The following is a 27,436-nucleotide window of genomic DNA, read 5'->3' on the forward strand; positions in this document are numbered from 1 at the left end:
CCCGCCCCGGGCCCTCCTCCGGTGGCGCTGCGGCTGCCGGCAGGCTGCAGGGAGGCTCCCCGGCCCGGGAGGCCCCGGCGCGGCCCGGCCCGGCCCGCTCATTAGCCCATGACGGGGGGACGGAGGGAGGCAGGCCCGGCTAGCCCAGCCCCCGCCCCGCCGTCCCTCCTCCCCGCCCCGGTCCCATTCATTCCCAGCCCCTTCCTCTGCGCTCCTTCCCCTTCCCCGGCGCTGCCGGCCCGGCCGCCTCCCCGCCCCACGCCGAGAGCGCGGCAGCGGGAAGGGCCCTTCGCGCCGCAGCCATGGCCGCCGAGGGGGTGGATGAGCGCTCTCCCCTGCTCTCCGCGCCCGGCTCCGGCAATGTCACCCCGACCGCGCCGCCCTATTTGCCGGACAGCAGCCCCCGAGGTAAGGCGGCCCCCGCCGCCGCCGCCCTCCCCGCTCTCCCGCCGCCGCCCCCAGACCTGTGCCGGGCAGGGGGGCGGCTGCCGGCCAGGGCGCCGCGGGGCTGGCGGCGGGGCGGGGCGGGCAGGCCCTGAGGGGCTCGGCGCGGCCCTCGGGGTGGGGGAGGCCGGGCCCCTGCGCCCGCGGGGGGGACGCGGCGCCTCCGCCCGGTTGCGGCGGCGCGGGGGCTCTCTCTGCCTTTGTCGGCGGGCGAAGTTACCCGCCGCGGCTGGGGGCTGCGGGGCCGGGAGTAACGGCGGGGCCGGGCCGGGAGGTAGCGGGGCCGGGCCGGGAGCCGCCGGCGGGGGGGAGCCCTCGCCCTGCCCCGGCGGCGGGGGACAAGCTGGGGAACAACAGGTAACGCCGCTCAGGGCCGGGTAGGCCGTGCTCCGCGCCGTGCTCCGCGCTCCGGCGTGAACTCTTCAAAAGGAAAAAAAATAAAATAATTGTTTGCAGTGGCAAAACAAGCCCGAACCGGTCTGCTTATTATAACTCACTCGCATGTCGGAGCTTGCAAGGTAATTATTGGACTTCGGTTCCCCCATTAATTAGGCGCAGGATTAAGTAAAAGATCCTTAGCTATGAACAACCACACTCGGTGCAGTGGGCTGTAGGGTAGAGGCAGCTAGGAGAGGTGCAACGCGGAGGTGAAATAAAGTACGCAGATCTCTGTTTCATCTCCGGTGAGCATCGAAGTGCGTTAACCCAGAGATGCCAGCTGACAGCTCCTGTTCTGGCAGTCAGGTTTAAATAAGCAAGGGGCTCAGTGCAAGTGTGGTAGCTGAAGCTCAAAACCACTAGGATGTCCTTGCAAACACATTTCAAGGCCATAGCTGGTTTTGGCTTAATTTTTAAAGCGAGTCAGATACTGTGGTTACAAATCTGGTATTGTGGCTTAAAAATACGGTATTAGCTTTCTTTAACAGACTTAGGAAAATCATCTTGTTGATCAATACTGAATATTTAGTAAGTAGGCAAAAAATTTTTACTTAGAAAATATAAATCAGGAGGTTTACAAAATATATTAATAGATTCCTCCCCCCCCCCGGTTAAACATTTCAGAGCAGAAAGCGAGGGAGGGAGAAAGCTGAAGGAATCAAGACTAAGTAAGATTAGTGTAGCTTTGCTAGCTGTAGCCTTTAAAATGTAAGATTACAGTCCTGATCTCACTGGCTCCAGTGTGTTGGCCCTTTATTAAGGGTTTTTGTGTCATTATATAGTTTTATTATATATCTATGTAACTAGAATGCTGTGAGTGAGCATCTGTCTGTTTTGAATAATATTTAAACCTATGGAAAGCTAGTCCTCTTTGCCTTGATAAGAAAATGTATTTCAGCTGGTGTTGACTGTTTACTTTCATTTGAATTGCACAAATGAATTACCGGCCTGAAAAACAGCAGAGCAGTTTTTGTTTGTTTTTTTCCCAATCAAATTGTGTAGAATTGGCATCGTCCCTTAAGTTTCGTAGTTTAAAAAAACCACAGAAATCCTTAGTTTAAATTCTGGTATTCGATGTTTTTAGTAGTCCTTATCCTATAACTATTACTTTTGCATACATTTCCATCTGTTTTTAAGAAGGTCTTTATAGATTTAGAAAGTAATGAAAATGCATTGGATCAGTGACTCTTGCCTGAACCCAGGGTAAAACTCTTGACCTAGAAACAAGCTGGACCCCAAATGATCATTTCAGTTGGTAGCTGTGTCCTGCTGCACCTTCAGTCCGTGTGTGTAGCTCCTGGTAACTAGTTTGGCAGCCGTGGTGGGGTGTGGCGCTTGAGATAAGTGGCTTGTTCCCAAAAGTGAGGGGGAACCATAGAGCTTTCTTAAATGTCAAACATCTCTTCACGAGTTGAGGATCTCTTGTTTGATCAGTCTATGAGCAAGCATGCGAGGTAGCACTTCAAAACTGCTCTACAAAACTTAGAAAAAGATATCTGCAGAACAAAATTTTGCAGAGCTGTCACATGGACCGGGTAGCTCTAGTTTCCTTGCTCTGTCAGTTATCCTTAGTGAAAGGATCTATGCAAGCTAAACACCCTTTTTAGCTAACGGGCAGTCTTTATCTCTCTCCCTAGTGCAAGTCTAGACATATAGGGAAGAAGCATTCTTGTGGGGAGATGAGGTTTGCTTCCTAACCCCTTTCTGCAGAGCTTCCTTGCTTAACATCACCTGACTGGTGTGGAGCTGGAGAGGTAGAGGAAGGAGGAAGCAGCCCTTCACATTCCAAACTACCACCTGAATGTACATTAATAGATTTATCCCTGTACTTGTAATTATCCGCTGTGCCTAATACGTCATCCTGAGCTTTAAATTAGAGAGGCCATGGTTTGAAAGTAGCCTCCTCTTCCCTTGTTAGGCTGCGGCTGAGACCCAGCTGACCCTTTCCAGTGTAAGCTGGTGGGTGGTTGAATCCCGGTAATGACTGGGTGTTCCTAATGATGGAAGCAAGCAAGAACAATCTTTTCAATATGAACGCCGGGCACAATGTTTAAGAAACTTTTCAGATAGACAAAGGGTGGGACCATCAGCTCTGCTCCCTGTAACAGGGTTGTTATTCAGTGCTTCCCTCCCCATCCCCCTTTTTTTTTTTGGCAGGGGGTGGTGGTGGTCAGGCTTTTTCAGTCCTTAACTTCCTCTCCCTGACATAGGTCACTAACTCTTTTTCCCTTGCTCAACACCTCCTCGCAGGACATGATAAAGAATCTTTCTTTTTAAAAAAACCAAACAAAACAAACACCAAAACAAACTCATTTCTGTTTGACCCAGGTAAGCTGCAAGTCATTCTCTGTGGTTTCCGCCCTTCCAATACCAAGGGAGGAAGGTGCACAAGCACTACAAGGAATTTCTAAGATTGAATATGTGGTATCTTCCACTGCATCTCTATCCTGTGGGGATGAGGAGGGAATTGTAGGTTAGAGTCAGATGTACTGCATGGTAGGACACTCTTCTAATCTTGCCGAACTAATTACTGATGGATTTTATTTTATTTTTTAAAGAAAAACTGATAATATACCTGTAAACTGGTATGTCATCAGCAGGAAATTCAGTATCTTGTTAAACGTGTCCTGAAACCTCTGTTGTGTATGTGGAACTTGCCTACCATCCACTCACATTCAACATGATGGACCTTTATGAACTGGTTTCAGATGTTATAGTAAGCCTGAAATTCAAGCTGTCAAAAAAAAACCCCAAAACGAAACACACCACCACCACCACCCCCCGCAAAGTCATACCAAAGTACATACGTTAATGTGCTTTGAAAGCTGTCAGTCTTTTTATTAAGGGATAATAAGCAGCGAACTTTTGAGGCAATGCCTTTATTTTCCTTTTCACTCTTCCCCCCCAGTATACTTTTCTTTAAACTTAATTTTGGTGGGTTTTGCTGGTTTGTTTTTTGGAGCTCTTCTAAGTGCACTTTTTCTTTAAGCATGAAGGTTGCAGTGCCAAGATACCTCTGGCTTTCTGCTCCATAGCAAATGTTATTTGCTGCAGCACCACTCTGAAAAGCGGCCATTATTTGCTTGCTATCTGAAATTTGCTGAGCCAAGAGGACAGGAACTGAGAGGCTGCTTACCTGGAAGCCAAGCAGCTCCGGTATGAGGCTGGAGAAGTGGCTGGCAGCGTCTGTAGGTGCTCGCACCCCTCATTTAACCAACTTTCAAAATCCTAAGAGTTGTCACTTACAAATAGGGTATAGAATATTATAAATGTCTAGATGGGTATAGTGCCAATTCTTAAAAGTATTCCAGGATCGTGGAAAGCTGAAAGGCTGGGAGGGGTGTGTCTCTTTTTAATTCCTAGTACCCTTTGAGATACTGTGCGTTTCCTTAGTACAGCTGCCCCGTGCCCAGCTGATAGAGTTGAGAAGTCGCGCTTTAAATGGAGAGGACAAAGCAAAGTAGTTCTGTAACATGACTGTTGCCTTTCAGAAAAGCAACCTCAAAGCAGGGATTGAACTGTAGGTGTGTCTTGACAGAGTGTCTGGTATTCGGTCTGCTGGACATGCCTTTTGTTTTATGGCTACCTATTCTTCTAGGCAGAAAATGTGTCAGCTGCTTGCTGCAGGAGCAGATAAGTAGCCTGCTTATGGCCAAAACCTCCTTGCAGCACTTGACTTTGTCACTCGCAGCTAAGACACTGCTGTTCCCATCATCCAAATCTCAAACCTGGTTTCTGCAGTGATTTAGGAGGCTTGAGATTGTTTCCAGTCCTTTGGCACTTGTGCCAAAGTGTGTGGGGGTTGAGGTTTCATCTTGTGTGTGTTTTTGTTTGTTAATATTGTGTAATATTTGCTCTCTTGCATATGGCAGTCTTGTACTGAAAACAGGGTATCACAGTACTGCAAAATGTTGTTATTCTTAATTTTCAACTGGATGCTACTGTAATTCCTCAGAAAAAGAAAAAATCGGAATGCTCTAAGTTACCTGACATTTCTTAAGGATGTTGGTTTCTGCAACTGGGATATCAAAGCTGAAGGTGTGAAGTTTACTTGCCCAGGTAACAGAGCATCAGTTTGTACAATTGCTTCAGAATTGCATCGCTGCACATAAGTTAATTTTGTTTCTTGTCTGAAATAATTCAAGTATGTTGGATACAATTCTGAGACCCTCAAGGTGTCCACCTTCCTTCTGCTGCCTCTCTGAGTTAAAATCAAGTACGGGTCTGGATTGTTTGTAGGCCAAGTAGCAAAGAGAGAGAGCACTGAACAGCAATGCTGCTTCAAAGGTTTGTGATGACTTTTGGGTCTGAAGGGCAGGCAGGATTTCTTATATCCCTCCAGCTTACGATATTAACTTTAAAATAGTGAAGGAGTGATGAGTGCTTTCTTACAAGCTTAAATTTAATACTTGGGCTTGTCAGCTTTGATAGCAGCCCATGATTTCCCTCGCCACCCCCCAGCAGATACTGCTCTGTTCAGTGCTGTTTGTAAACTGAAAGTAGGCTGATCTCTCATTGCTTCTCTGAAGATTTTGTTGGCTGCTTGGATGTAATTATGAAATAATTTATTGAAGTCCAAGGCTGCAGAGTATTTCAAAGTATTAGTATTAAAAAAAGTTAACTATGAACTACTAAATATGCCCGTTCCTTATTTGCTTACCTGAAGAGCCCTGAACTTCTCAATGAAATAAAAGCCGGTGCTATTACATGCCAAATAATTGTGGTAATAAGCTTGTGAGAGGTTGCTGTGTTGAATTGTTTTCATTCCATGGATTCTTAAACCGAGAAGGATCTTGAACGTTTCCTCCCTAGTTTTTTGTGGGCTTAGGACTGGCGAAGCTGAAATCTGCTCTTCCACAGGGGCCTGAGGCCACTATATTCTCCCTTGTGTTAGCCTGTCCTAAGTTACTGAAGACCTCCTTCTGCATCTGTGCTTTGGCTCTTGGACAGCAAAAATATCTGGAACCCTTAAAAGCAGAAGCTCTGAGGGTTCAGTTCATCTTTTTTCTTCAAGATAACATAAATTTGCTGTTGTTGCACTCAAAAAAGAAGCACTTCATGCCACTTCCCATCCAAGGCCTGTTTCCTTAACAGGACTTTTCTGTATTTTTACCTATAGTATTTGTTACTATATGATAAACACTTGTCTATGTTTCAGTCTCTCCAGATGTTTGTAAATGCTGGTTATGGCTCTTCTGCCTACCTGTGTCTTGTTTTTTCTTCAGAAGGCGGTCTGTGGTTGCTACTAACCTGTGGTGGGTTTGGGGTTTGGTGTTTTTTCCCCCCTTTTCTAAAGACTGTAAAAAGTTGGTTTAAAAATAAAGTTGCATAGATGAGCCTTTTGTCTGATCCACTTTTCTGGGGTGATTTATGGTGTGTTTGTGTTGCTGGTATGCTTTGTGTACAACTACAGTTGATGTTCAGGTACACAGAAGTTGTGGGGAAGGGGAAAGCAAACTTACATTTGTTTATACTAATCATTACCTTCAAATTTTTTAATTTTTTTTTTTTTGAGGGTGTGACTGTTTAGAGACTATCTTTGCTGATGGTGTTTTAGGATTCCCTGTTTGGTTTTTCAACTGAGATTTCCTGATCTCTTGCAGCAGAGCTTCCTCCTCCATATACTGCCATTGCAAGCCCAGATGCCAGCGGTGTACCTGTAATAAACTGCCGCGTGTGCCAGTCGCTAATCAATTTGGATGGCAAGCTACATCAACATGTTGTTAAGTGCACAGTTTGCAATGAAGCTACGGTAAAATGGATTTTTAGCATTTTCTTTTTGTGGAGGGAAGCGGGGGGAGGTTGAAGTACATCCTTGGTAGAATTCATGTCCTCACCTACAAAGGGTGAGTCCCTTCCTGCCACCCCTGCGAAGGACCTGTTTGCACAGCCGGCTGCTAGTGTAGCTAGCGTGCAAGTTCAAGGGTTGCTGGCACAAGGATGGCCATAAGCAGCTAGAATAAATCTTCATGCTGTTGATGAGGCTGCACAGGATGTTTCCTTCTGAGGCAGAGGACAAAAAGCAAAGATGTTAAGTAATTACTCCTCTGTAAAGAAGGGTGAAACTGTTTTTGGTGGGATGAAGAGAAAGAAATTGAATCGTTTTAAGAATGGAAGAAACAAAGTAACTAACCCACACCTCTCCTGGATGTGTGCTTTCCTCCTGCAATACTATTCAGTCAATTTGTTAGTCTGCTAACAAACCACAACACAACAATTTTGAAATGCAGAAATTGTAGGTTCTGTTTCAGTGATCACAGACTTTTTTGCTCCTCCTCCCCTTTTCTTAATTCAAGTCTTCAGCTTTTGGCCTCCTGCTTCTATTTTTTTCCTTCCTGCCAGTTTCAGTTTCAGCATCTGATACTGCAGCGCTCCACAGCCACTGGGGGCGTTTGCATGAAAAACACTGGACTGGATTTATTTTATGAAAAGAACTTTAAATTATGTCCAGAAAATAGGAAGCCTTGAATCTGTAGGAAAACTTTTTTTTCCACTTAAAAGAGTAGAGAACCTGCTATTAACACTCACTTTCCCTGCCAATATATAATGTTTCAGGCCAAACAAAGTATCTTGCAGCTTTTGAGACGTGTGATTTGCTGTATGAAAGGGACCCAGAAACTTGACTCCCAGGTTGGAGAGAGACAATTTCAGTACAGTTTAAAATAAGATTACAATTTGGCGATGTCTACATATTCTCTTAGTGACTGAGAGCCAGACTGAGGTCCTTTCACTGTTGAATAAAGCCATTGTACCAGGCAAGGAGGCTTTCTTGATGTTTTGACTGTTTTTTTAAAAATATACCACTACTTAAGCTCACATTTTAAAAAATAACAAAACTGAAGTCTTGAATTCTTCATTACTAAAATATGAATGGTTTTTCCATTAGTTTGCAGAATCTTTTTATTCTAGTGAGGAAATTTGCAGTTCTTTCTCTGAGCAGAGAGAGAAAACTTCCAACTTTGTCTTGACGCTCAAGTTTCCTTTGTAAGAGGAACTGTATTTCTCTGTTAGCAAGAACTTGTCACTGAAGGTGTTCTGCTTTGTCATACTGTTACGAGTAAAAAAGTGAATTGCTATGACTTCTGATGTGTGTTCTCTGGTGGTTTTTTTTGTTTTGTTTAGCCAATCAAAAACCCTCCTGCAGGGAAGAAGTATGTTAGATGTCAATGTAATTGTCTCCTTATCTGTAAGGATACGTCTCGGAAAATAGGCTGTCCAAGACCAAACTGGTAAGAATAAAAACTGTAAGTGCCTTGAGATAGTTTTCTTTGAAGCAACAGTGCTCTTTAAGTATTTAAAATGAAAAGAGGTTCAAGCCTGGACCTCTGTACATTGACACTTACAGAGCATTACTGAATTACTGCAGAGACAGGTTGTGGTAGTGTCAATTTTGATTTTTTTTTTTTTTTTTAAAGTTTAAAGAAGAAAAAAAATTCTTTTTGTATTTAGTGGTAGTCTCAAATGTCTGTTTCCTATTTTAGCTACTTCATAAGGAGCAAATGGTATAAAGAACAATGGAGAAGAAAATCACTTCTTGTTTCTGGGACTTCACGTTCATAATTTCTTGCAAACTTAATTACTGTAAACACACAGGTTGCTCGTTTTGCCTGGTTCAGAGTGGGGACTTCAGAATGAAATGGGAGAGGGAGCAGTAGGTTGGCTTCAGTCCTGTCCTCCCTTCTTTGGTACACTGAGTTTTCAGTCTCCTCTCAGCTCTCGACTTCAATTTACACATTTGTTACAAGAGAAACAAGCGTGATTGCCATAGTGAGTGTTCTTACTGTTGGGCTTAGGGCATTAAAGATCCTGCTGAGGTAGGAGTAATTTGATTGTAAGTGGTGCAGCTCTAACAGGAGAAACTGAGATGAAGGCTAGGTCTGCAGATACTTGAATGGAAACTCTGCCACACCAAGTGCCCTAGTCACCAGTCTGTTGGATGTTCTCATTTTGAAACATAGTTTGAGACTTGGAGGGGATTTTTTTTTTTTAAACTAACGCAGTGTTGGGGAAAACTGCAAAACATTCCAAATATTTTCTCAGAGAGAAAAAATGTTCATGGGATACTTCAGTTGTAAGACATCATAGGATTGGTAACCAAGCTGAATCAGAAACTCCCTAATTTTATTAAAATCTCAAAAGCATGTATTTCAGCAGTTTCCCTAAGATAGCCTATGTATTTGTTTTACTAGAAGATGGGCAAAATTGGGGTACTTTGAAGGAGAGAGTTGGGAGCGTGCCCTAAATGGAAGGCTTCAGATTGAAGGGAGGCCATCCAGAATACAATTTTGGTTGTATATGGAGAGAGATGCAGTGCAAGTTAAATAATGCTTTAATTTTTCCCTTCATTTTTTCATGCTAGGAAGTCTGGTCCTCATTCTGCTTTGAGTTGGTTAATTTGGGTACTGTCATTTTGGATGGACAAATTGTATAATTAAACTAGAAATACACTGAACATAAAAGCAAACACTTACAAACTGTTTTTTAAAGTAAATTGATTGCATTTAGTCAACCTGGGGTAGTTTTCTTTTTTAGTTTACTCAATTTGAATGGAATTTTTACTGTACAAATGCAGATATGCTGCTTATATTGACATGGTTGTCAGTAGTGTGGGAAGGAGGAGTATCTGACTTGGGAAGGAGAACTAGGTCATGGAAGAGTTCTTACTCTTTCTACATGTTTCGCATGGGTATGTACATTCCAATTCATGGGCTTGCTCAGCCTGAGTATTAAGATTTCATTTTCCTGAGGAGTGTTTCTGCCATATGATGGCAAGTCTTTGATCTCTACAGGGTTTTGGCTTGCATGGCTGATCTTATAGTGAGAGAGAATGTTTTCAAAACTGAAAAGGGAAACACTTTGGAGAGAGACCAAAACTGGGTGCATCATCTGTTTAAAAAGCAGATTATAGTTTAAAAGTGTAAAATATTTGGTAGTGACTGAGCTAATTGCTTAAATGGATTGTCCTTCTCTTTTGCTAGCTTAATTACATGTACATATAATGTTCTTAACACAGTAGACGCATCATTACTCTTGGTCCAGTAATGCTGATCCCAGAAGAGCAGCCAGCTCAGCCTGCCTTGCCAGTTCAACCAGACGGAACTAGAGTGGTATGTGGGCACTGTGGAAATACGTTCCTTGTAAGTAAAGCAGCAGATTCTTCTTCTCACCTCACCGTGCTATCGCTCAAGCTATTTGTTGTAAGACTTTTAAGAGCATATTGCCTCACTCTGTGGCATCATTGAGGAACTAAAGCTTCTTCTGTGCTCATATTGCTATAGTATAGTCTGTATTTCGTTACCTTTACATGCATTTCAAGAAAACTTTTAACAGTCTTTCTGTGCATGCATGGGTAAAGCCCAAAGTCAGTCTTATTGCTTAGAGATGCAAGAGTAGATGATACTGGAAAAGGAAGTTATGTTTCTAAGTTCTGTTTGGACTTGCAATGATGGTTATGTTAGTGATTAAGATAGTATATGTTCTGCCATTGCTGTATGGACCCCTGAAAGCTGTTTGTTATAGTGCTTTCCATTAGCATATTTGTCAGTTGTTACAGAACTGGAGATTTTGGTTTGTATGTGAGGCTGAAAGTTTCTCCTGGTTTTGTAGTGGAAGGACGCAAAAAACACTCTTGCTGTTAAACCATTTTTTTTTTTTTTTAGTCTTTTACATGAATAAGGGGCTGCCATATTTGAATTTTGGTTTAGGAAGAGTCTCTGCAATACACAAGTAAGCTAGCTTTAGCTTCATCATCTAGCAGTGCTAGAATGTTTGTCAGGTTTGTGAGTTATGGGAAAGGGCTAAGGTAAGTGGTACAGCTGAAGGACCTCCGTAGTCACCAGAGTGGTGTTACATTGCTGAAACAAAGGATTGTAAGATACGAAAAGGCCAGAGAATACTCAAGTGCATTTTGTGAAAGGAAAAAGGAAGCTTAAGGGATGGCACTCCATGTTGGCTTGTATCAGCAGTGAGAGAAGTGTTTGCTTGTGATGGGCTCGATAATGGAATAGACTTGTTCCTTCAAATCTTTACTTCAGGTTTATGGATCAGTGAGGTGTGCAATAATGGCTTAACTACTGTACTAGATGATGAATGCAGGGAGTAGGAGATGACTCTTACACTTCTGTTTCTAAAAGGAGAACTAGGGATTTGGTTATGAATTTACAAGTAATGTAGTATCTGAGAAACCGTTAGAGAGATGCTTGAGAAATATTCTATCTACTAATTCTGCCTATATATTAAAAAAAAATATTCCTCTTATAACCCTTGCTGAAGAACAGTAGTCTCTAACTGGAGATAGCCGGAGTTGGTTTTCTGTTTGCTTTTCTTTAAATGCAAGTCTGTATGTGACCTTAACTAGTAAGAAGATTGTATGCAATACAGAATAATATTACTAACAGAAAACTACCAGATCTATGGAAGAAAAAGGCCATCTCGAGTAGAATCATAGAATCATTGAGGTTGGAAAAGACCTCTAAGATCATCGAGTCCAACCATCGACCCAACACCACCATGCCCACTAAACCATGTCCCTAAGCACCTCATCTACATGTCTCTTAAATACTTCCAGGGATGGGGACTCAACCACTTCCCTGAGCAGCCTGTTCCCATGTTTAACTGCTCTTTCAGTAAAGAAATTTTTCCTCACGTCCAATCTAAACCTCCCCTGGCGCAACTTGAGGCCATTTCCTCTTGTCCCATCGCTAGTTACTTGGGAGAAGAGACTGACACCCACCTCGCTACAGCCTCCTTTCAGGTAGTTGCAGAGAGCGATGAGGTCTCCCCTCAGCCTCCTTCTCTCCAGGCTAAACAACCCCATCTCCCTCAGCCGCTCCTCGTAAGACTTGTTCTCCAGACCCCTCACCAGCCTCGTTGCCCTTCTCTGGACACGCTCCAGCACCTCAACATCCTTCTTGTAGTGAGGGGCCCAAAACTGAACACAGTATTCGAGGTGCGGCCTCACCAGTGCTGAGTACAGGGGCACGATCACTTCCCTACTCCTGCTGGCCACACTATTTCTGATACAGGCCAGGATGCCATTGGCCTTCTTGGCCGCCTGGGCACACTGCCGGCTCATGTTCAGCCGGCTGTCAACCAACATCCCCAGGTCCTTTTCCTCCAGGCAGCTTTCCAGCCACTCTTCCCCAAGCCTGTAGTGCTGCATGGGGTTGTTGTGGCCCAAGTGCAGGACCCGGCACTTGGCCTTGTTGAACCTCATCCAGTTGGCCTGGGCCCATCGATCCAGCCTGTCCAGGTCCCTCTGCAGAGCCTTCCTACCCTCCAGCAGATCAGCACTCCTGCCCAACTTGGTGTCATCTGCAAACTTACTGAGGGTGCACTTGATCCCCTCCTCCAGATCATTGATAAGGATATTGAACAAGACCGGCCCCAAAACTGAGCCCTGGGGAACACCGCTCGTGACCGGCCGCCAACTGGATTTAACTCCATTCACCACAACTCTTTGGGCCCGGCCGTCCAGTCAGTTTTTTACCCAGAGTACATACTCTAAACCAGGAATCTTTTATTAAATGTTGCCTTTTCTTTTAGCTGCTTTTTTAAATATAGTAGCATGTTACAAACATGGGAGAGTCAGTGTTATGAAGTAAAATTCTCATTGCTAAATTATTGGCCTATCTTTGGGGACTTTCATAAGTATGGGAGTTTTATTTATCCCCTATTTACCTTCTGTAAGTGCAGCCCGAATTAATTCTGTAGTTTACACTATGAACTTCTTTAGGTGAACGTAATGGGGGTGGGAGGGGAAACAAACCCAAACCCGTAAAGGCTGGTTTTGCCCATAACTACTAGATTATGCCTTAAAAGGCTAAGTTTTCTAATTTGGAATTTGTGCATGTGACTTCAGGTCTGATGGTTGCTTTAGGGAACTGCATCATTTTGAACTTCGTAGTCCTATCTGCCAGTAAGACCCAATTTACTGCTTCACAGTACATTGAAAAGAAACCCTCAAAATAATTCGAAACTTGAAGGTTGTATTCTTTTATGCTATCAAGAAACAAGCCCTTTTTTCTCCTTTTATACAGCTTTTCCACCACTCTCTTGCTTATACCTTTTTCTGTTACTAAGTTTGAGATTCTGTAAATAAAATTTTTTAGTTAAGAAAAATCAGAAGATTGCTTGGGTTTGAGAGTGAGAAGAGAAGCAAAAAATAGAAGTGCTTTAGTCAGCCTGGAAACTCAGCTTCTGTGAGGGTATTTCTGCCCTTTGATATCTCCACATTGTAAAGCAAATATGTAATGCTAGATGCATCTCTCAGCAACCTAGTAAGGTATCTCCTTTACTTTACTTGGCAGTTAAAAAATAAATAAAATAGATAAGCAAAGCTAGAATCCCTGGGGTGGAAAAGACAAATTGTCAGTTGCTTGTTCTGTGTTCTTTTAAGACTATTAACTTGCTCACCACCTTTCCAAGAATTTTTTTTTTTTCCCATATGAAAGCATAAGTATGGGCTGTGCTTTCCCTGCCTCTACATGTGGGGGGTGTTTTCTATAAAATATTAAAAGCATGCTCCATGCTATGGAGTGCCTTAAAGTTTCTCTGTCTCAGCTGGGAGAATGACTTAGTACTGAAGTGATACTGTAGCTGAACTATCACTACTTACTCACATTTTGTTCATCAGATTATTTTTTTCCTTGGGTAACCTGATAGGAGTCTTTTCTGTGTTGATTCCACTGTTTCTGGCAGATTTGGTGTTCAGGCAAGTGGAAAAAGTGGTAGAATAGAAAAGGAGGGCAGGATGAGGGTTTAACTGTCCTGCTGAATCGCAGCCTGATCTGGTCTGGGCTTTTTTGAGAGCTTCTGGACTTGGGCTGAGGCTTTTTTCCTGCAAATATTTCCGATGTGTGTGGAAGGCATCATCACAGTGCTTCTCTTACTTCCAGGTAACTCTCAGTGAAAACAGATTATCAATGCCTCTGTTTTTTCCATGAATATTTGGAGCCCAAGTGCATTTTAATTTGTATCCATTAATAATTATGGCTAATAATCAGAAATCTTAAAATAAATAAAACCCTAGAAAGATCATTAATGTGAGTAACTTTGGAAATGGAGTTGCCTACCCTGGAATAAAACTAGTGTACAGAAGTGAAGTTGAATTACAAATATATAAAATGTAAATCCTGGATTTAGATTTGCTTTTATTTCTGGAATTGCAGTTTAAAAAGCTGAAAGAACAGCTCTGAAGAGGCCTGGTACTGACAACCGCACCTTATCCCACTTTTGCTGTGTAGAACTAAGTGAAACTGAGTAGTTTGTGACAGGGTTGCAGGCAAATAGCTAACTTGTTCCTCTGGCAGGAATGTGGAAGTAGAATTAATGCTCCTAAAACGCACTGCTTAGGTGGAGAGTATTACAGCAGCTTTCATTTTATTAAGGGATAAAATACAACTATGCTAAATCAGTTTGGCCAAGTCTTTGTAAACAAATAAATTTTAAAGAACAACTATGTAACTGGTATTGTAATTGGATACTTCAGAACCAGGAAAAAAATGATGGATTTCTTCTTAGTGGAGAATTAGCCCCATTAGAAGTAAGTAAAACTGAGGGAGACCTTCAAGAAGCAGGAAAATGCACTCTAAATACTACAGATCAGAATCTTGCCCACAGCAAAACCTGCTCATACTGGCAAGGCATTACAAGTCACATCCTCTTTCTTTGCAGATAAAATCATAAATTTCTTCTCAGTGTTTAAATGGTGCTGTGCTGTAGGTAGGTCCTGTTTTCCGTACAAGGAGGGGCTCTGATTTTGGTTTGTGTTTGTAGCAGTTATAACTGCACTATTCACTTCAGTAGACCGACTTCTGATTTCTCACAGAGATAAGGAGGATCCGAATGGAGGCATTGGTGGTCTGTGCTGTAGCTTCTTCCCATGCTAGTGACTTGCAGTGTGACTTTTGCATAAATTAAGAGGGTAGGGGAGAGGAGAATTATATTTAACCAGGAAAATGTACTAACTACCTCCAGTTGAGAAAGGCAGCAGAAGAGAGCTGCAATTACAGTATAACCGCTTACAGAGCGAAGAACAATAATCTTATCCCCTTGTTCAAGGCAAACATGTTTAAAATGCTTGTTTAATACTTGCATTATCACAGAATGAAATTTTAACAAAAACTGCTGTTTTTAAATGAGTATACAACTGTGTATCCTCTGGTTGAGGTGATTCTAGGCATTACCTTCACTAAGGCTGTTTCCCAGGCAGGTTTTAGTCTGTGCATGGAAGGTTATGACCATACCATGTGTGGTTTTACATATCACCTTTTTAAAATGTAGTGTAAGTAGTCAATAGTGTTCTCTATTTTATTGATACAAAACTTATAAAGACATGTACTTTCTAAAATATTCTTTAGCTAATCTTTCTGTGCACACTTAACTTAGTTTTCACAAATGATGCAAGGGTTGGGGAAAGATGGGAAAATGCATCTATCTGTAATTGTGCCAAAGAAAACACATTTATTTTCTTCAGAGTATATTCATAGTCATGAAAGTAACAGAAAAAACTGTAGTAATGTTATCATGTTGCCCATACTGTGCCTGTGGATGAAACCACATTACGTCAAGCGAATCTTGTAATACTAAGGCAAGTCATGGGAAATGTTCACATGGAAATCCCAGTCCTGTGTTGCCACTGACAAAAGGGCATCCCATTTACGGAAGCAAGAAACAAGTCAAAGAAAGCCTGAGAAGCAAAATGTTTTCACAGTGACGTTTAGCATGAAGTACAACAAACATTTTCTCAGGCCAGTTTTTGAACCTTTTTATTTTTTCTTTTTACAGTGGATGGAACTGAGGTTTAACACACTAGCAAAATGCCCACACTGCAAAAAAATGTAAGTTCTCTGAAAGCAAGGTTATGCAAATTAACTGTGAAGTAAGTTGCCGGTGTTTCTTCCATAAAAGTCTTGGGAGTAAAATGTGTCTGCCGTGCTGATTATTTTGCCGTGCTTATCTGAATTTCAAGGCTAAAGTGCATGTTATGTGCACGTGAATTCTTCGCTCTTCGTGCACAAATCAGTAATTTTGACAAATCCAACCTGCATTTATTAAAATGCTCTAATTGAATTGCTAGAGGCAAAAATAAGCTGCTAACAATAGACAGGAATGGGTTGCTAAAATTAACAACTTACGTCCTTGAAATTTTACCACTTAATGCAGTTAATCAGATGTCATGTTTAAATGTAGAACTTGAATTGCCTTATTGTAAAAGGAGGAAAGGGAATAATTTTGTCTTAATTTGAAAGAGGTTTTACTGATTTCATAAACTCAACAACTAACTTGTGTTAAGCATCTTAATGCGTTAGCTTGTTTAATGTTTATGAATTACTGTGAAATAACTTGTCTACTCATTTGCTATTACTTCAATAAGAAGGAGAAAAATTAGAATACAAGAGCTGTAAGAGTTTTTTGTTTTGCGTTTTGTTTGGGGCTCTTTTTTTTTGAGTATTTGTTTGGCCTTTCTTATCTGAGGTTGGGAATACTTAGTTTGAAGTGTTGTTAAAAGCTACACTACAGACATACTTTAAATTTGTATGGATTCTCAGCCGCAGGGTGTGAAATAGGACTTAAAAATACTACTTCAGAGACTTTCTTGTCCTGCTGTGACTTATTTAAATATTTGCCTTCCTTTGATAGGCAAGTGTGACTTCCAGTTAAAGGAGCAAATGTGTTTTCCACTGGGAATGGAGAACCACAGCTGTGTTGCATGTTGCAGGAAAACTGTCAGGTCCCTTAGGAAGCAGAAGGCTTAGGGTAAATGTACTGTAGATGTTGGCATGGCCTGGCCTTCAACAGTGATTGAAATATTTTACTGGAGCATTTGATAGAGAAGTCAGTCTAGTGGTACGTTTAACCTCAGGATTGTAACCGATCAGGTGTGGAGTAGTGGGTATGTTCTAGTTTGTTTAGGTCAAATAAACTCACGGTCTTGATGAGATGTTGCTTTTCAGGGTTTTTTTTTTTTTTACTGTCTGTAATTGCATTCAGTCTTTTCAATCCTGGGGGGAGGGGTTGGTGTTTTGTGGTTTGGTTGGTTTGTTTTTAAACTAATTGCAATTATGTTTTATATTTTATCATGTCACACTTGATAGCTGACCTCATCTTTTTTCTTGGCTCTCTTCAGGTACAAAATTATTTGCTGTTTAACCTTAAAAAAAACCAAACCAAAACACCAAAACAAAAACAAACAAAAACCAGCCCCAGCAATAACAAAAAAACCCAAAACACTCCAAGCAACAGTCCAGAAGTCGTACCATGTGATCTTTTGGTCTGTCTTCTGTTGATTTGTGTTGCTTGTGTTTTAAAATCCAGCTGGAGTCTAAGGATTTCTTAGTATTTTTGTCTATAAAGTGCAAAGCATGCTATCAGTATATAATAAAACCGGAGAATCTCTGCAGTGCAATTTGTGAAAATTACAGCTTGCATGGCAACTGAGTTGCAGAATACAAAACAAATTTTAACAAATAGGCATTTCTTGGGCTGAGGATGCAAACTATGGAATATTGCAGTTTAGCTTTGAATGAGTTGCTTGGTGTCTTCCCGCGTTTGAGGTGCGATGGTCAGGAGTTCTGCACTTCCAGCAGCATAAACATTTGTAACGCATGGATTTAGGGCGCAGCATAGATGAGGCAGAGCTTTGAGTGGTGATGGTGGAATAAATACCTGCAGTGACCTGCTGCTTTGTATGAGCCCTTTGTCAGAGGTTGTGGTACCTGTAACCAAGTAGTCAGAAGGGAATGTGGGGTTCTTTATTTCAGCTTATTAATGCAAAACTTCTTTCATTAGTAGCTGACTAGTCAAATGCAAAACTATTCATTCCTTCTGTTGACTCAGTTGATGATTGTCACTGAAAAAAGGATAGTGTAGACTGAGACAAAAGGCACCTTGAATCACTGCAACAGTAGGTTTTTCAAGAAGACATCTGCTGAGACTTCTAGATTCTCAAATAATTTTCATGATTTGTTTCAAGCATTTTTAAAAGTGCAGTGAATCTCTACAAATAGCTTGCTTGTGAGCACCTATTTAGTTGATGGAGACTAGATCTTAGTATTAAGTATGCCTTGTAAAACTGCAGAAGTTAGGAATTATTACACAAAAAGGTCAATAAGGAAACCATGTTCAGTGAAAATAAAGCAATTGTGCCTCAGAGTATGTAAACAAAGGAATCTTTCATATCTGGATGTTGGGAGAAACAGGATCTTGGGTTTCTTGTTTGTTTTTAATCCCATCTACCTGCTACCATTGTGGTCACAAACTTAGTATTTTGTGACATACTTGTTTTTGTTTGTGTCATCGTCCCGTGTTCCCCTCTCCCAAGAGTAATTTTTTTTTTTGCAGAATAACTTGGGAAATATAGGAAGTTAGTTGTGATGCAGAAAATAAAATCACTTATTTGGTAAATGACCAAATCGCTTTGGAAATGGACTACAAAACTGGTCATGCCAGTATAGGTAAGGTGTTTGCAGAAGACCTACTGATGCATAGTGGTTCTGCCAGACATAGGCCCTTAGTTGCACATTATCAACTGCACTGGGACAACAAATGTAGCTAATGAGGAAATTGTTGCAATATCATTTTATTTTATAGTGTAGAGGATGACACCTGGGAATGGGGGAGAAACTGTTTCTTTTTACTGTTTTAGTGTTCTTTTACGTTCAAAATACGAAATACCAGATGTTTATCAGCTTGCTTCCCAAAAGAGTGAGAGGTTTAAGGAAGGCTTCTGGTATTTTTCTCATTTAATGATGGAGAAGAAGCAGAAACTGGTTTTTTTCGGCTGTTCTCTTTCCCAAGCTGTATATTAAATCATCTAGAAACCTCAGGATCATGAATTCAGTTACTAGAAAGAGCATTGAATGGTACAAGTTTTTATTTCAGAATGCCAAATCTCTCTATTTTCTTTCCTTTAGACCTACTTATTTTTCTTTTTAAGGTCTGAGAAAATGATGAACCCTAATGAATTTATAACACTTCTGCCCCATAAAGTCTGCAGGACCTTTAGGAAAGAGAAAGATGTTGGAACCTCATCACTACTGTGGAGGCTAGTTTCAGCAGTGCTATTCACCTTCAAAATACTGGCATTTTGATCTTCCCTTTAAAACCGCTTCTAAAAGCATGTCTGAGAGTACAAGAGTTCCTGCATTCATATAATCATAGAATCAATCATTTAGGTTGGAAAAGACCTTTAAGATCATAGAGTCCAACCGTTAACCTACCACTGCCAAGTCCACCACTAAACCATGTCCCTAAGTGCCACATCTACACGTCTTTTAAATACCTCCAGGGATGGTGACTCCACCACTTCCCTGGGCAGCCTGTCCCAGTGCTTGACAACCCTTTTGGTGAAGCAATTTCTCCTAATATCCAATCTAAACCTCCCATGGTGCAACTTGAGGCCGGTTCCTCTTGTCCTATTGCTTGTTACTTGGGAAAAGAAACTTGACACCCACCTCGCTACAACCTCCTTTCAGGTAGTTGTAGAGAGCGATGAGGTCTCCCCTCAGCCTCCTTCTCTCCAGGCTAAACAACCCCAGTTCCCTCAGCCGCTCCTCATAAGACTTGTTCTCCAGACCCCTCACCAGCCTCGTTGCCCTTCTCTGGACATGCTCCAGCACCTCGACGTCCTTCTTGTAGTGAGGGGCCCAGAACTGAACACAGTATTCGAGGTGCGGCCTCACCAGTGCCAAGTACAGGGGCACGATCACTTCCCTACTCCTACTGGCCACACTGTTTCTGATACAGGCCAGGATGCCATTGGCCTTCTTGGCCGCCTGGGCACACTGCCGGCTCATGTTCAGCCGGCTGTCAACCAGCACCCCCAGGTCCTTTTCCGCCAGGCAGCTTTCCAGCCACTCTTCCCCAAGCCTGTAGCGCTGCATGGGGTTGTTGTGGCCGAAGTGCAGGACCCGGCACTTGGCCTTCTTGAACCTCATACAGTTGGCCTCGGCCCATCGATCCAGCCTGTCCAGGTCCCTCTGCAGAGCCTTCCTACCCTCGAGCAGATCAACGCTCCCGCCCAACTTGGTGTCGTCTGCAAACTTACTGAGGGTGCACTCAATCCCCTCATCCAGATCACTGAAGATACTAAACAGAACTGGCCCCAATACTGAGCCCTGGAGAACACCGCTTGTGACTGGCTGCCAACTGGATTTAACTCCATTCATCACAACTCTTTGGGCCCGGCTGTCCAGCCAGTTTTTTACCTAGCGAAGAGTACACCTGTCTAAGCTGTGAGCAGCCAGTTTCTCCAGGAGAAGGCTGTGGAAAATGGTGTCAAAGGCTTTACTAAAGTCTAGGTAGACAACATCCACAGCCTTTCCCTCATCCACTACATGGGTCACCTTGTCATAGGAGATCAGGTTAGTCAGACAGGACCTGCCTTTCATAAACCCATGCTGACTGGACCTGATCGCCTGGTTGTCCTGTACATGCCACGTGATGGCACTCAGGATGATCTGCTCCATAACCTTCCCCGGCACCAAGGGCAGCCTGACAGGCCTGTAGTTCCCTGGATCCTCCTTCTGGCCCTTCTTGTAGATGGGTGTCACATTTGCTAACCTCCAGTCAACTGGGACCTCCCCATTTAGCCAGGACTGTTGATAAATGATTGAATGTGTCTTGGTGAGCACTTCTGCCAGCTCCCTCAGTACCCTTGGGTGGATCCCATCTGGCCCCATAGACTTGTGTATGTCTGAGTGGTGTAGCAGGTCGCTAACCATTTCCCCTTGGATTATGGGGGCTTCATTCTGCTCCCCATCCCTGTCTTCCAGCCCAGGAGGCTGGGTACCCTGAGAACAACTAGTCTTACTCTTAAAGACTGAGGCAAAGAAGGCATTAAGTACCTCAGCTTTTCCCTCATCCTTTGTCACTATGTTTCCCCCTGCATCCAATAAAGGATGGAGATCCTCCTTAGCCCTCCTTTTGTTGCTAATGTATTTAGAGAAACCTTTTTTATTGTCTTTTATGGCAGTAGCCAGATTAAGTTCTAGTTGGACTTTGGCCCTTCTAATTTTCTCCCTGCATAACCTCACGACATCCTTGTAGTCCTCCTCAGTTGCCTGCCCCTTCTTCCAAAGGTCATAAACTCTCCTTTTTTTTTTTTTTTCCTGAGTTCCAGCCAAAGCTCTCTGTTCAGCCAGGCTGGTCGTCTTCCCTGCTGGCTTGTCTTTCAGCAGATGGGGACGGCTTATTCCTGCGCCTTTAAGATTTCCTGTGCTACTTTAATTGTCTCTGTCCCTTGTGGCGGTTTTCCCCTCTTCTAATTACTACCTGATGCTAAATTGGCTTTGGTGTCTTTTATATCTGCTGCTGCTGCCCAAAGGTCTGGCAGGTGCCTTTGCTTCCTTATCAGCAGCTCAGAAAGAAAGAACCACTGCCTTCTGGATAGCTTTGTAGTGAGTTCACCCTCATTAGTCCCACAATGGAATCAGCTGCTTCTGCAATTTAAAAATGTTCTTTGACCCAGTTCTAATATTTCTGAATGTGCCCGTCAAAGTTGCCGCAGTTGGTAGGTTTTGGGGTAGGTTTCAGCTTTCTTTATTCAAGGTTAATTTGGAGGTTTAATGTGTAATTTGGGGTGGGTGGAGGGAAACGTCGCTATTTAGAGTGGCCTAGTGGCTAATATCACTGTTGATGATAAAATAGGGGAGGTTTAGACTGGACATGAGGAAGCATTTCTTTACCAAGAGGGTGGTCAAACACTGGAACAGGCTTCCTGGAGAGGTGGTCGATGCCCCAAGCCTGTCAGTGTTTAAGAGGCATTTGGACAGTGCCCTTAACAACATGCTTTAACTTTTGGTCAGCCCTGAATTGGTCAGGCAGTTGGACTAGATCATCATGGTACGTCCCTTCAAACTGAAATAGTCTATTCTATTCTAAATAAATTATGATTTATTGGGATTGCTAAATATTCCCAGGTCTGTTATGTGACCGCAGAAACTTATATTCATGTATTTCAACTTTGCTTTCTGTGGAAAGCAAAAGGCAGTTAAAATTAAGCATTCTTACGTTTCCGTTTTGTGGTATTTGAGGTGATAGTTTCTCCCCTGGCCTTTCTTACTGGATAGGAGGGGACAGAGCTTGAGAGAAATACGGATGGAAAATACACATGGCACCTGCAATATTATGATTACAAAAACAAGATCATAAATCAGACAGCTCTGAAAGTGAAGGTGTCTCTCCCAAAACTAACTTTGTCTCCATGTGAAATACACACCACAGTAAATATCATGTGTGTTTTAGGTGTATTGAACATGACATTTCTACCGGCTTATCTTAAGGTATCCAGCTCTGTAATAGAATTAACTTTCTGAGTGCATAGCCAGGAAATCCTGCTAATGAGAGAACCTAAGGTCAGTTTGGCAAGCTCAGTGCTCATCAGTTCAGCTTTTGGAGACATCCCCTCCCTGTCCCCTTTTATAAAACTTCTGTTTTGTTTGGGTTTTTTTCCTCATGTAACTTAGAATCAGACAACATATTCCTCTTCTGGAATGGCTGTAGAACTATTTAGGGTGGCTTTTGGGGAGTGTGTGTGGGTGTGCACGTGTGTGAGGGGGTGGTAAGATACCATTATTTCCCCAATTGGGAATTCTCCCACCCTAATCACAGCCCACCCCCAAATCCCATCCCAAATGTATGTGGTGAGGCTTTCAATAAGAAGTAATTTCCCCTGGGAAATTAATGAGCAGAACGGGTTTGGGACTTTTCTGAAAGTGTATAACAGATGGCTTATGAGTGGTCACTGTATTCAACCCTCGCCTTGCAAGATGAAGCTCAGCGTGTGCATGTTAGCTTGAGGACTGTGGTTTTGGGTTGTTTGTTTTTTTTTTTTTTCTTGGAGCATTTTAGAAATTCCTTGTAAAGAAGTAATATTGGAGTAAAGCTGCTTAAACCAATTTATTTGAAGGCTTTCTAAGATGAATGCTTAAAAAATTCTAGTCACATGCTAAGCATATGAGGCCTTACTATGTGGTTAATTAACTGGAGCTAGAAATTTGGTCATTCGTATGACAGATGTACTACTTTAATAGTTCAGCAGTGCTTTCTTCTGGTATATGTTTATCTTGAATATGTTGAACTCTCATGAGATGAAATTACTTTCCCTTGCATCTTTGAACACAGCGTACAAGCAACCCAGTATTTCCAAAGGCGTGTTGATCTCCCAGGATGGGATGAAGTACTTAGCTAGATAGCATGCTTCAGGATGCTTCAAAACTACCTCTACGATAGATGGTACATGTTTTATGAAAGCACCTCTGCCTCTCTAGTCCTTTCAATTGACCTACGTGTTCACTGTGTTTCAATGGAATTAAATCATGTTCCTATTTTCTTCATTAGTATAGCTGTATGTGATTGCAAATATGTGACTCAAGATGTATTTGCTAAACAACGCTGAGCTTCTGGAATAATTTTCTAACCTGTAGTAAAGAATGTAATGTTTTAATTGCAATTCATATTCCATTTGACTGAAGCACTGTAATAGTTAGCTTAACACAGCAGGTAGAGACAAAGCTGTCTGTCGTGGAGTTCATAGTCTAGATGATGAGTGACAGAACTTCCAGAGGACTTATTTACCTTGGTTGTCAGTAGTGATTTGTGCAGCTCACGTAACTTGTGATAGAACTCTTAAAAGAAAATTGGAAAGTACAAAGAACTTGTCACGTTTTTGAAGTTACTAAAACTGACTTAAACGCGTCTAAAGAATTTCAGTCATTGGAAATGTTGAACACAAAAAATTTTTCATGTTTGACTAAAAAGGTTTGGGGTTTTTATCTTCAAGAAATGGGGCAGAGTTTAGCCACTCAACAGTATTGAGTGAACTATTCCAGGAAATAGATAGTGCAGGTTGTTATTGTTAATGACATTTAGGGGTGGTAGAACTGATTTCCAGTTACTTAGATGCAGCGAATGTATTAAAGCCATGTATTGATGTATTAAAAGTCTAAAGGGTGTCTTAGCACCTACGTTGAAGCTGCAAAGCAAGCTTGGGTTTTGCAATCCAAAGGCTATTCAAGATAATTATCTGGGTGCACTGTGGATATAGGAGGTAGACACACTCAAACTGTAGGTGTGGCACCACTCTCTTCGTTGTAAGCATCTAGATTTTTATATACTAGATAATCTTTGCCAATAAACAAACATGTAGACTCTGTATTTTACTGCTTGGTATAACTGTAGACTTTGTCTACAACTGTATAAACTTAAGATGGTGTATGTGTATTGCCATTCTTTTCCCCTGCCCCCATTTAGACTGAACAGTTACTATTTATGTAGGATTTTTTCTTTGGTCTTTTTTTTTTTTTAATTTAAAATACCATTTATTTTCTAACAGTTCTTCTGTTGGAAGTGCACTGCCACGAAGACGCTGCTGTGCATATATTACAATTGGAATGATATGCATCTTCATTGGAGTTGGATTAACTGTGAGTGATTGACTATGATATACTTGCAACTGTGTGCAGGGGTGTGCGTGTACAAAGGAGCTCCCTTGGTCGACCAGCTCTTCTTTCCCCAGCATTTGAGTAAAACCTCCTAAGTTTGCGTGGTTTTTATCATCTCTATTAAAACCATGGACTTAATCATCTGAGTTAGCCAGAAAAGTGAAAGTTCCTAAAAAAAAAAAAAAAAAAAAAAATATTCTGGTGCTTTGAGAGTCTCTTCTTCCTTTTAGAGAGATGATTTGACTCTTCATCTCTCTAAAAACTTCAGTTTTATGAAAAATGGTTTTACTTCACTGTAGAAATACTGGAACATCTTGCTCTTGCTAGGGCTCTCAAAACTTTCAGGTTTCCAGAAATACATATTGCTGTAGAGCCAGGAATGTAGGTTCTACTGCAGTGCAGGGGAATGGGATTCCAGAAGTTAGAAACATGTATATGCCTTTATAATTTGTACAAGCTATAAGGAGTAAAACTAGATAATAAGCTATTTACAAATTAAAAGGCTCACATTGTTGTTACTCTATTACTCGGAAAACTATCTGGTTTGCTTGGCTCTGAAGTATCTGGTACTGGTTACTAGAGCCAACTTTCTGCCTGGCAGTCCCAGAAAAATACATATGAGGAAATACCTGCAGTTGAATTCACATGTGTGATTCTCATTATACCTCTAACTTGTGTTATAACCTGAATAATGTTTTATGTGTGAGCTTAAATGAGTTATGAAGGATTTTCCAGTTTCCCTAGTAAAAACAGTGACAGCCAGAAATAAAAACAGTGAGAGACAGATTTTTTTTATTTGAACAACCTTACTGAGTTTGAAAATGCTGAAAACGTTTCACTGTGAGGTGTGCCCAGAGGCTTGTTTAGCTTCCATCCTTGGAGTTTTTTCAGGCCCAGCTGGGTTAAAACCCTGAGCAACCTGGTCTGACCTTAGAGTTGACCCTGCTTTGATCAGGAAGTTGGCACTAAAGACCTCCTGGTGTCCCTTCCAAGCTCAATTATCCTATGATTGTGTAAAATTAAGCTAATAAAATATCTGATTTATCTTTGTCAGAGTGAAAAAGGTGCCAAAATGCTTCTCCTTAATATAACTTGCTCTTCCCTGAAAAGCAGGTAGTGCTGTATTTTTGACACTTTTGTTTTCTCTTTTTAGGTTGGTACACAAGATTTCGCCAGGCGATTTCATGCAACATATGTTTCTTGGGCTATTGCTTATCTCTTAGGTTTAATCTGCCTCATTCGAGCCTGCTACTGGGGAGCCATTAAAGTCAGTTATCCAGAGCACAGTTTTGCGTAGAGCAATGATTAGATTATAGCTGATGAACATCTAGTAATTCTGGATATTACATCTTGGACACTTTTAAAACCTTTCCTGTAAGGATTCCATTCTGTTCAAAGTAGTTTTAAGACTGGGGGTCTCTAAGAACAAATGTTCATTGCACTACATAATATGCAAATAGTTTGTTTTGCTGCTAGATTCCCTAGCTCTGAATACTAAAGCTGTGTTTACATGTTCATAACTCTGTCTTTATAGGTGTTGAATTTTATTTCAACAGGCAGTATTAAGTTTCACATTTCCTTTGTTATGTTAAAATCCGTCAGCCATTTTTTCTAGATGATCAGTAAGAATTCAAAAGCAAGAGTGTTTATAAGTGTTTCTACAGTAGCTTCACATTTGTACTTAACATTTTAACTAAAATCATATTAAAGTGGCTTGCTTTAAAACCTAAGCAATAAGCATTTTGCTTGAACTGCTTACTGTATCTTTTGCCTAAGATCATAGTGACCTTATTCAGGAAATGAAAGTTATGAGGGTACTTTAAAAGACTGGCACTGTTGCTAGAGAGACATTTGTAAACACTGTACGCTTTGAGATTTTTCAGGTAGAGAGATGCTATTTTGGTAGTCCAATGAAATTTCCATTTATCCAGGATTGGATTTCGGTTGGGATAAATGCTTTCTTCTCAAGGATCCTGGGACTTAGGTGTTTGGTTTTGTTTTTTTTTTAACTGGCAAATCCTAAAAGCCATGCTCGGATTATGGAACTTAACTCTAGTTATTCGTACAAGTTCCTTTACAGGGTCTAAGGGAAGCATTTCATATGACTTGTTTCGTAATACTTCAGTGTCACGTAGGTGACAATAAGATGGTGATGGGTTGCCTCTTACTTTCCTCTGATCATGTCAGATTTTCCCTGTTTGGGAGAGTTATGCACTGGTCACTGCAAAGGGAGACACTGTAAATTCACGTTAACTGCTGTAATAAGAAAAATGAGTAAACTATTACTTGGACCATTCCATCAAAGTACATCTAGTCAATTTAGCACTGACTTGCCAAGAGAATACGGAAACAGAAAGCTTTTTCTAATGATGTATTCACAAAGGATTGAGGGACCAGTTCTCGCACTGCCCATCTTTATAGTTTTAAACAAGTTTTTGCTAAATTCTGAAGGAATGTCCTGAGTGATTTAGACGACTGTAGTAATTTAGATAACGGGGTCGGATGGGTAAATTAATGTGGATGTTTCAGGGATACATGTAATTTAAATTATCTATCTTCCTGCTAGGACAAAATGATATTCAGATAAGGATTTTGGAGCACAATAAATGTAAATGATCAAACTGTAAATGATCTGTCTTTGTATGATGCTAAATGTATAAAAGCAGTAGCTCAGGATTACAATGTACCTTTTACAAATAAACTAATAAAGAAATAAAGATTATTATTCAAACAATATATTTTGTTATTTATATATAAATAAAAATAAACGAGTGGAAGAATTTCCTAGTATGATACAGGAACAACAAAGGTGGTGTGCAGCAGGGGTGGGCTCTGCATTTTCACCAAATGGCAGCCTCAGGAATATAAGAGAGCAAGAACAAATTGCTGTTTTCTTGATGTTTTGGGAAGAATGAGGAAGTAAATAAGGGATGAGTCCACTGTTGGGATTATGTTGTCTTTAGTCAATGGCTTATTGAGGGAATATGGTAATATACTCTCTTCTTTTCCAAATGCTATTTACATCCCTTCACTGTCGGGATTTGCTGTGCTTGTTTGCATCTTAAACCTTCGAATACTCTTTCCAGTTGTTTTGTATTCAAAATACTGCC

At 41.5% G+C, this 27,436-nt stretch overlaps 1 protein-coding gene across 2 annotated transcripts; it reads left to right on the forward strand.

Moving 5' to 3' along the window:
* The first annotated feature begins 90 nt into the window (after window positions 1-90).
* On the forward strand, window positions 91-27,062 carry PIP4P2 (phosphatidylinositol-4,5-bisphosphate 4-phosphatase 2). Of its 2 annotated transcripts, none has more exons than XM_076329438.1 (7): window positions 91-408; window positions 6,489-6,634; window positions 8,005-8,111; window positions 9,896-10,019; window positions 15,670-15,722; window positions 24,218-24,308; window positions 25,480-27,062. In XM_076329438.1, exons 1-7 carry the CDS (start codon window positions 303-305, stop codon window positions 25,621-25,623), a joined length of 771 nt encoding a protein of 256 aa, XP_076185553.1. In that variant the 5' UTR covers window positions 91-302; the 3' UTR covers window positions 25,624-27,062. The 2 variants fall into 2 exon arrangements, with proteins under 2 accessions (XP_076185553.1, XP_076185552.1); XM_076329437.1 differs by having other exon boundaries at window positions 92-408; window positions 6,486-6,634.
* Window positions 27,063-27,436: the final 374 nt, after the last annotated feature.

This window comes from Aptenodytes patagonicus, chromosome 2 (assembly GCF_965638725.1).
Source record: "Aptenodytes patagonicus chromosome 2, bAptPat1.pri.cur, whole genome shotgun sequence".
NCBI classification, from domain to species: domain Eukaryota; kingdom Metazoa; phylum Chordata; class Aves; order Sphenisciformes; family Spheniscidae; genus Aptenodytes; species Aptenodytes patagonicus.